The sequence below is a fragment of the Harpegnathos saltator genome, unplaced genomic scaffold (assembly GCF_003227715.2).
Source record: "Harpegnathos saltator strain DR-91 unplaced genomic scaffold, Hsal_v8.6 scaffold71, whole genome shotgun sequence".
Lineage (NCBI taxonomy): Eukaryota > Metazoa > Arthropoda > Insecta > Hymenoptera > Formicidae > Harpegnathos > Harpegnathos saltator.
The window spans coordinates 365,001-375,000 of NW_020230549.1; the positions used below are offsets into that span (position 1 = coordinate 365,001).

The 10,000-nt window shown below is 50.5% G+C and overlaps 1 protein-coding gene across 2 annotated transcripts in view; it reads left to right on the forward strand.

The window, feature by feature from the left end:
* The window catches only part of sff (BRSK family serine/threonine-protein kinase sugar-free frosting), a 13,790-nt gene that overhangs the window by 2,670 nt on the left and 1,120 nt on the right, over positions 1-10,000 (forward strand). The window contains exons 2-11 of one of the 2 annotated variants that reach the window (XM_011153721.3): positions 3,167-3,347; positions 3,496-3,636; positions 4,387-4,537; positions 4,724-4,939; positions 5,233-5,432; positions 5,907-6,137; positions 7,276-7,574; positions 8,366-8,670; positions 8,794-8,968; positions 9,749-9,978. In XM_011153721.3, coding sequence (XP_011152023.1) covers positions 3,167-3,347; positions 3,496-3,636; positions 4,387-4,537; positions 4,724-4,939; positions 5,233-5,432; positions 5,907-6,137; positions 7,276-7,574; positions 8,366-8,670; positions 8,794-8,968; positions 9,749-9,978 — 2,129 coding nt within the window. The remainder of the gene's footprint in view (positions 1-3,166; positions 3,348-3,495; positions 3,637-4,386; positions 4,538-4,723; positions 4,940-5,232; positions 5,433-5,906; positions 6,138-7,275; positions 7,575-8,365; positions 8,671-8,793; positions 8,969-9,748; positions 9,979-10,000) is intronic. The other variant, XM_025305741.1, reaches the window with a different exon arrangement.

Genomic DNA, 10,000 nt, shown 5'->3' on the forward strand with positions numbered 1-10,000 from the left:
TCTCTCTCTCTCTCTCTCTCTCTCTTTTTCCTCTTCTGCCTCTTTTTTTCTCTTCTTCTCTCCGCCACTTCTACAACACTTCACAGTTCGTAAAGTGTTCTGCGTTCGTATTAAAATTTCCAAAGCGGCCACTGCTCCGCGTCGCGCTCGCAGCACGAAAAAAAGCGTCTCGATGGCAATTGTAAATCTTTACGGAGCGGCAGTAAGAGTTTTTAATTAAATGCCGTTGGCAGGGGCGTCGCTGGAAGGTAATAACGTCCGCGACAATGAACGTACGCGGGAGAAAGGCGGATTCACGCGTGTGCACTCGGCACTCGTGTAATAAATGCGAAGGTAAATTAGCGACATTAAAGGAAGACGCGTACAGCTTGCAACGCATCCCTATCTTCTCACTCTCCCTCCTCCGCCTCTCTCTCTCTCTTTTTTTACGCGATATCCCAGCTGATTATCGATCAAGTCTCCTCTTTCTGCTCGCGGACGCGAGGCCCACGCGAGGAGGAAAAAATTCGCCCGAGTCGAGATCCAATTTTGTGCAAAAGCCCGCTAATGAATGCACGGCGTCGGCACTCGACGGATGAGTCGCGTGGTCATTTCCTCCATATCGATCCCCTCGCGTTCACCTCGAGAAGGGGGTGCTCACGCTGTGGCACGTGACACAATACGGCGCGTTAATCATACGAATGAATTCCTCGCCACGCTTTGAATTCCGTAACGCCATGCACGCGCGCGCACGGCCGATAAAATTGCCCCGGCTTGTCGCGGGGCGATCGCGCGATTTGAATTATAACCGGCGGGATCGATGAGGACACATCCGGCGAGGATGATTGCAGCCGTTCGCCGTGCCGGATGAAACGACGCGACGCTCGTCTCTCACGAGAGGAATCTTCCCCACCACGATCAGGCAAGGCTCGATCAGAGTCGATCACGGAGTCGATCGCGAGGAAAAAACGAGAGGCCGGGATTCGACATTGATTTTCGGTCAGCGCGAATCAGCCGACCGACCCTCCGCCGCGTCTTCACCACGCCATGTGGGCTTTATTTCCAAAAGCGATCGCGGAACTGCCGGCTTTTTTCCCTTTTTCAGATGCTTTTTTTTTTTTAACTCGAGCGTTCGCAGCACGCTCGGCAGACGATTAAGTTTGTTAGCGGCATGAATTCGATACGCCGCGCCCACGCGCTCTTCTCCTCTCTTTCAGACACGATCCACGCCAATACGGCGAAGCAATGTCGCGCTGATGCACTCGTGGCGGCAGAACATCGGGAATGCAATTCGATTTCACACATACATACGTGTCTGTACATACACACACACACACACACACACACACACACACACACACACACATACACATACACATTATATACACAAGTTTCGGCGTAAAATATCATTTCGACACGAGTACGCGCTCGGAATCGCGCGCACGGACGGTACGTGTGTTAAATTCCCGGTTCATAGATTTCAGTTCACGAGACGCGTATCACGAACCGATCGTGGATACCGTTAAATCACGGCTGACGCAAATCGTTAGATGGCAGGGGACGGATGAGGGGGAGGGCCGGGCGAGCGTACTTTAATTCTCGATGGCGCCGCTAATGCAATTGCCAGAGATTTGACGGGAAACGCGTCCGTTTAACACTTCCGCGAGGATTGTCATCCCGTCAATCATTCTGCAGGCAGGTGACTTAACGTCCGACTTGATTTCGATTGATCCGACAGTGGATGATGACCAGCGTGGATGGCCATCGATCGCGAAGTTTCCGGCTATTTATAACCTCCTACTGCAGCGTCATAGAAACTTGCTGTATTTTTACACGACATGTAAATAAGTGTACGCTCGAGACTCGTATAGAGGAAGAGGGAATTTTCTCGTCGGAAGTGATTTTCCCTCGAGTGAGCGGAAAACGCCGATAGCTTCGCGACGATAACTTTGCGCGGTCGACGGTCCGGTCGTCAAGTCGAGTCGCGTCGCGCGCGATTTTTCATCCGAGATTAAGTCTGCTAATCCGCCGAATAGAACACGACAATCGTCGTGGAGCCTTAATTGCTCTCCTCCGCGCCGCAGCATCTCGACAATGCGCGAACGGTTTCCTCCTGTATTTTTCTTCCTTCCTACCCTCCGCTGATCTGCTTAAGCGGAGAACGGAGTGCAGTCGTCGTAGTAGCACTGTCTTCGTCGTTATAATCGTCGCCACCGTAGCGCAGCAGTTTAAGTGGATAAAGACATCGCGGTTCTTTCCTCCGCGCGAATCTCGGACGATGATTTAAACCAATTTCGCCGCGTGACCTCGTAAATTCACCGCCTTCGCGCGCCCGACTTCGCTTCCCGTGTCGTATTTTGCATCGCTCGCTCCTTATGAAGGACCACTCCAGGACAATAATAAGTCGGACCTGCCTTATTTCGCGGTCTCCGTAATCGCGATACGTCCACGGTGATTCGCGCGCACCTCGATTACGAAAACGAGTCGCGGGTCTTTTCATTGATGTAACCAGGGTCTCTTCGGCGCGATCACGGCAAATCGGCGATACTACTCGCGTAGTCACGGCGGACGTTGATGAGACCGATCGATGATTGCCCGGAAGAAGGCTCACGCAGCATGAACACCGCGGCGACGAACTTCACATGATTTGCCAAGCGGGAGGAACTTCAAACCACTCGAGGAAAACCACCGTGTTTGTCCGTCGAGCAGCAGTGGTGGTGGTGGTATTGATGGTGGTGGTGATGGTAGTACGCGTACATACAGACCATTGCATCCCCGAAGAATGACTCAAATCCTGAGAAGGACCTCGAGCGATTCGGGAGCGTCTTGTATCGACAACTTTGCCTTGATCTCCCTTCGCCTTCTTCCTTAACATTGTATACTTAATTACGATCTCGCGAGACCGTCGCGGTCGGTCGATGGAAAAATGCCGGCAGACGAGAGGCGGATAATCAGAATCGTTGTTTCGGAGTGATGAGATTTTTTCCCGTCGTCTGCCCGGAAACTTTGGCGTGGCGGCCGGCCAGCTGTAGAATTTTGGGACTTTATTTGGACGAGAGTGTGTGATTGGAGTCGTTATTTCGAGGCGATTTGTTTTCTACTGTTTCCTCTCCGATCCGATTCGCTTGCCCCTCTCCCGCCCCCCTCTCCCCAGATGAAGTAAACGAAAACTACCTTTCTATTTTAGGATTAGTAAAGCTCGGCGTACACTGCGTGTTGGGCAAGAAGGTGGCGATCAAGATCATCAACCGCGAAAAGCTTTCGGAGTCCGTGTTGATGAAAGTGGAACGCGAGATCGCTATTATGAAGTTGATCGACCATCCGCACGTGCTCGGCCTCTCGGATGTGTACGAAAATAAGAAGTACTTGTAAGCATCGACGATACACTTGAGAAGAAAGTTTCTTTTCCTTTTTTTTTTTCAAAAGCGACTTCTTACTTTAATGCTAAAGCGAGCAAGAAAGCGCGCTCGTACATGACGTCGTGTCTCACACGCCGCTGCACGTTTTTTTTTCAAGATATCTTGTCCTGGAACACGTCTCGGGCGGGGAGCTGTTCGATTATTTGGTTAAGAAGGGCAGGCTGACTCCGAAGGAAGCGAGAAGATTTTTTCGACAAATAATTTCCGCACTAGACTTTTGCCACAGCCATAGTATATGGTGAGTCGCGTGTTTCTGCACCCAAAAAAAAGTAACTTCAGAACAAGCGGAATCATCGAAATGTTAAAGGATTTTATTCTTACATATGGCCTCAAGAGAATTCCTCTAAGATTAAGGGGAAAATATTATAAACAGATTATTCTTAAAGTTAGAGGGATTATATGTTATATGTATGATGCAAATCTTATTGATTTTGATATAAATTTCCTCTTATACACAGATTATTTAGTCCTTTTTCAAGAGAATTATTATTTATTCTTACTGGTTATACTAGTTAATTTAAAAAAATTATTATTAAATTACAATGTACAACGAAAAATAATATTATTTTTTTTTAAAAGCATTCCCAATATCCTGACCCATGAGCATGTAGTTATTTTTTCGTTCATGTCTGGAGCATGACTGAACAAAAGAAGCCGACATTCAAATCAACATATTCCTCTTCACATAAAAGGAAAATTGATCGATGTAAGAGGAAATCGTCTTGAAATAAGAGGCAAACAGAATAATATCTAATAAATTTTAGATGAATGGTCCACTTTAATCGCTTTAATCGAAAGAAGGATCCTTCTTCTGTAAAAGACTTCGTTTAGAATATGAGACTATGAGAAAAATCACTTTACAAATAGAATGCTTTTTTTTGGGGTGTCTATGTTTGTGTCGATTTATATCAACTCAGTCTCTCGACAGAGAGCGCTCAGTCCCGAAGGAGTAATAATTCTCACACTTAGTCGCCTTGCTTGCTTTCAGCCATAGAGACTTAAAGCCTGAGAATCTGTTGCTGGACGAGAAGAATAACATTAAGATAGCGGACTTCGGAATGGCGTCCTTACAACCCGCGGGCTCAATGTTGGAGACCAGCTGCGGATCGCCTCATTACGCCTGCCCCGAAGTCATTAGAGTAAGAGCCGCGAGATCATCGCCGACGCGATCGACCCCGCGATTGCATAACCCGCGCGATAGATCGAGTTTACGCAGAGATGACGCTTTTAAGCGAATAATAAACTCATTCGACACTCATCGCGCGCTCGAGAGCTACGGCTAAGTCTCGTTCGACTAAAAACACTCTCCTCCTTCGTCCCGACAGGGCGAGAAGTATGACGGCAGGAAGGCGGACGTGTGGTCCTGCGGCGTGATACTTTACGCGCTTCTGGTGGGCGCGCTACCTTTCGACGACGACAATCTGAGGAAACTGCTGGAGAAGGTGAAACGCGGATTGTTTTACATACCGCACTTCGTGCCGCCGGAGTGCCAGAACTTGCTCAGAGGCATGATTGAGGTCGATCCTGAGAAAAGGCTGACGGTGAGTTGTAATCTGTTGCGGACTTTGCAGACTCGCCGCGGCTCTCGCAGGTGTTGAAACCGGCGAGAGCGTATTCGCGATAGGATGACATTCGTGTGAAGTATCTACACGATATAGCTCCAACGTTCGGCCAATATGTGGCTAATGCGAAAATTGAGGTAGACAACTCAACGATACGAAGCCAATATCGTCCAATCGGGTTCAACGGGTCCAAATTGGGTTGGCGCATATTTGCCGCGTCGGGTCGTGCCGCGAGCCGGCTTAAAGCGACGCTATCTCTCCTTCTGTTTCAGTTAGCGGCCATAAACAGGCATGTGTGGGTGACGGCGTCAGGTAAAGGCGAGCTGGAGCTGGAGCTGTCGATGATGGACGTGGTGCAGACACACGTTATTCCGTCCGTGGACGCGATCGACCCTGACGTGCTGCAAGCGATTGCAAGCCTCGGTTGCTTCAAAGAGCGCGACAAGCTTATTCAAGAGCTGCTCAGTCCCAAGTAAGATCTCCATTCTCTCAGCTTTCCTGGTGTTTACCCTCCGAATTTCGCCGAGTGAAATGAGCTCACTCCGAGCGAATGAGATTTACTCGAAGCGTTAACGAAAATACTGTCTCTGATTTGACTGAAATCGCAGGATTGACTCTTAATTGACACTACGAATAAATATTTCAGTCGATTAGAATGAATTTGTTTGAGTGACAGTGAAGCGTACTCACTCGACTCGCTCTTCAATGATCGAAGTGAGAATATTTATCCGACGATTCAGAGCGGAAAGATTTATTCCGGACTTGGTTGAAAAGTCCCTCGACTTTGAGTGACTCGGTTCTTCGACGAGTGACATTCCGCTCGAAGAAATTTAGAGAGCACATAGTCGCTCGTCAATTCTCCGGCTGGAGCTCGCCGTTTCCATCCGGGGGATGTTTCGCACGAGAGGTCGCAACTGCATACGTATGTTCTTCCTTCTTCCGATAGCCACAACACGGAGAAGGTGATCTACTTCCTGCTGCTGGAGAGGAAACGGAGAAGACCGGCGTGCGAGGACGAACTCGAGGTGATGAGAGGCGGCATGAGAGGATCCGCCGGGCAACTGGAGGCTGACCCCCCGAGGAAGCGAGTGGACACGTGTAGGGTGAACGGCAGCACCGCGCTCAATCTTGGCCAGATCAGTCATGGCTCGCCTTTAACACCGCGAAGACAGTCCAGGTAAATCCGCAGCGATTCCGATGCGCGCTCACGACTGATCACTTTTACCGTCCCTCCGCCAACCCCTTTATTGCGTGGGAAACGACGGACCCGGGGAGATCGATCACTCCGCTGCCTCCCCCTCTCTCTTTCTCTCTGTCATTTTTTCTGCAACGACAAAACTAACGCGACGACGAATGCTTAACGAAAATGTTCCGTAACCGCAGCTGCGGCTCGCCCCGAAGCCGACGATCGCGTGACAGCATCGGCTGCCCGCCGCACATATCGCGTGTTACCGTAACACGTGTCCCCCCCTTCCCTAGCCGCTTGTTTTCCCTTTTTCATCGGACCTGAGTATTGCGCGAGCGATTTAGCCAGTGTACGTGCATACGCGCGTTCTCCAAGCCGAGCGGATGTGCAAATACGGAGCCATCGAGTCTCGTCGCTCGAGAAGCAAACGCACAGCCTGAAGGAAACCTCCCACACAACATACGTTATCCTAAAGACGACCTACAATAATATCCTGGGGATACACAAATATCCGTTGTTTTACATCCTACAGATATTCTACGGATATCTCTTTTAATACCAATTTTTAGAAATCACAAGTTTCTAAAAAGGAACTGAAAGTTACTAACAGGGGTATCCTTAGGATATTTGTAGGATCTAAAACAGCGGACATTTGTACATCCCCAAGATATCGCAGTATCCTAGAATGAAGAGTATTCTCTTGTTAGCAGTTTTTAGAAATTAAAATTTTCTAAAAAGGAACTGAAAGTTACTAACAGGGGTATCCTTAGGATATCTGTAGGATCTAAAACAGCGGACATTTGTACATCCCCAAGATATCGCAGTATCCCAGAATGAAGAGTATTCTACGGGTATCTCTTATTAGCAATTTTTAGAAACTAAAAATTTCTAGAAAGGAATTGAAAGTTACTAAAAGGGATATCCGCAGGATATCTGTAGGATCTAAAACAGCGGATATTTATACATCCTCAAGATATCGCAGTATCCCAGAATGATGATTGTCGGACGTCCCTGAGATAAAGTGTGCTGCGTGAGCTTGATCGATACGCGAGCGATTTCCACCTGACAACTCCCCGCTGACGGCCCTCGTCCGTGATAATTGGCAATAACAATCCGTTAATTGTTGCAGCACGAGACACCACGCGCGTCGCTCGCCGAGCACCGGCTGCCACACGCACGCGTCGCATTCGCACGCGTCGACGCCGGGCAGTTCGCCACTGCACGTGCCGAACGTCGCCGGCCTGCTGAGTCCTCACCGAGCGGTGCCGACGTCGCACATGGGCCAGACCGGAAGTCCTCACCGACTGTCGACTGGCGGCACCACCACCACCACCGCAGCAGGGAACGGCAACCCGACGAGCCAGAGCGTGCCGACGCCGGCGCCGGCGCTCGCCAACGTCGGCATCGAGCTCAACGAAGTGCAACCCGGTGAGTCGAGGCGTCACCGGCTGCGCGGTTTCACGCTTCCACGACTCGGGATCGCGACGACGGCGTGAGACAAGAGTGATTCGCGACGACAAGTCATCGCGATCCCGCGGGATGATTACGCGAGCGCTGTGTGTAGCCTACCGCAGACGACAGCGATAATCACTTAAGCTGACTTCTCTTAGAGGCTACTATCCCGTAAGCACGGCAGATCGAATTACGCTAAGTGCTCCCGTGTTTATCACCCGGCCGCGGGATTGTGTGTCAATGTTTAAACAGGGACCCCGATGCGATCGTCTACGGATTACCGTTGCCGCCGCTGCTGTTATACGCGTCGGACATTAGCGTCTTTGTCGGACGTTCTTGTTGCAACTCGTGGGATTTACGTCGTGATTGAACGGAAGTACATAATAAATATCCCTGCGCGAAGTGCCCGGCTTCGAGATGAACGATTGAGCCTTCGATCACGCGTTTACTCCAGAATGGGAATTTTAGGGAGGTCGGTTGTGAATCTTGCCTGAAAGCGAGCGGTTTCAAATTCGAAAGCCTTCGGAGATGTTCACTCCTCGCAAGCTCCTCGCACGTTGGAAAAGATTCATGATCGCCTCCGAGAGAGAGAGAGAGAGAGAGAGAGAGAGAGAGAGAGAGAGAGAGAGAGAGAGAGAGAGAGAGAGAGAGAGAGAGAGAAAGAGAGAGAGAGAGAGAGCGATTAATTTAGAATGAGGGAAAGAGGTGAGCAGCGCAGCGCTTTCGCACTTCGCCCGATGTTATTCTCGAGATACTCCTTCTCGCAGTGGTCGCGGTCGGCGTCACGCCGCCCGGCTCGCCTCACACGGGTGCGGGATCCGGTGCCCACCACTGGAGGTCGCGGCTGACCACGATCAAGAACTCCTTCCTGGGCAGTCCTAGATTTCACCGTCGCAAGCTGCTCACCAGCACCGAGGAGGTGCACCTCACGCCGGACTCTTCGCCCGAGCTGACGAAGAAGTCGTGGTTCGGCAGCTTGATGACCACGGAGAAAGACGAGACCTTCACTGTCCTGGTTAAGGGGAAGCCGCTGGCCAGCGTCAAGGCCGACCTGATTCACGCTTTCTTGTCGGTGAGTGCCGGCTCCCTTTCCGAGCTTCCTGGCTTTTCTCAGAGGATCTCTCCTCTCTCGATACGATAACTCGACTTCGTCTCGACGAAACTAATCAAAGCGGAATTGCACGATCGCTCGCAGATAGCAGAATTGTCTCACAGCGTTAGCTCGCCGATGTCGTTCCGGGTGGAGTACAAGCGGGGTAGCACCGCGCCGGCCATGTTCCAGAGGCAGGTGCGATTTCAAGTTGACATCAACGCGATCTCCAAGCAGCCGAACGAGCCGTTGTTCGCCATCACCTTCACGTTACTCAGCGGTAAGCCGCGACTTTGTACTCTCACCTCTACGATCGCTGTTTAACTCTTGATCGCTGGACTTTATTCGGATTAATGCAGCGGGATGTGACTTTGAATGGCTCCGAAGATTCCTCAACTCTTGAGTTCTTTCTGTAATCCGCTCTTCTAATGTATCCTTGATCCTTGCGCGAAAAATTCTCGTGGAGAAAATCCTTCGGGAAATTTAACGTATTTAGTGGCCGATAATTGACAGAGAAAAATCCAATTTATTAGCCTCATTGATATCTAATATATCTAAAACCGAAATAAAGTCTAGCAATATCAAAAGCACGAATTACGAGCGCGACGTGTTTCCGCCGGGAAGTTAATTTCACCGGAAAGCCGAAGGTGCAAAGCCCCCGCTCGCGACTGTACACGCGGTGTGGATACGCGGCGATTCGCGAGGATGCCTCGCTATTTGGCACTTGGCAGCCGTCCAAGCGCAACTAGATCGATGTTACCTTGGCACGTATGGCCAGGATACGTACAATTTTACATTTCACCCGCGCATATATTCTACGCTCATCTACGGTTAGGTCGACGCGCGGCCTCTGACAGACCTTTTTTCTTACGTGCAAAAAACGACGGTCGAGCCGCTACAAGCCGCTCGTCGACCGGTGGACCGTAAATTCGCCCTGCTCTCGGCACGCGTCCAAGAACTCCAACGCGAGGACACGTTCTTCCTTCGTTTTCTCGCGCGTATCTGACATGCCAATTGCCGGGGTTCCTTCTCTAAACGAGTCGCTCTCGATGTTCCGCAGGTAATATCCGGAGATTCAGGCGAGTGTGCGAACACATCCAGTCCCAGGTATGCTCGAGGAACGTCGGCATCAATCTGAGCGGCCAGAGCAGAGCCGCGCCGCCCAGCCCGAGGGCCTCCAGGAAGTTCACCACGGAGATGAGCGAAAGCTCCAGCTGCGGCAGCGATACTAGCGAGCGACTCTTCCTCAGTCCTCATCCAGCTACCAGACAGGTAGTCTGTTTCAACAAGGTAGTGCATCACCCCATCATCA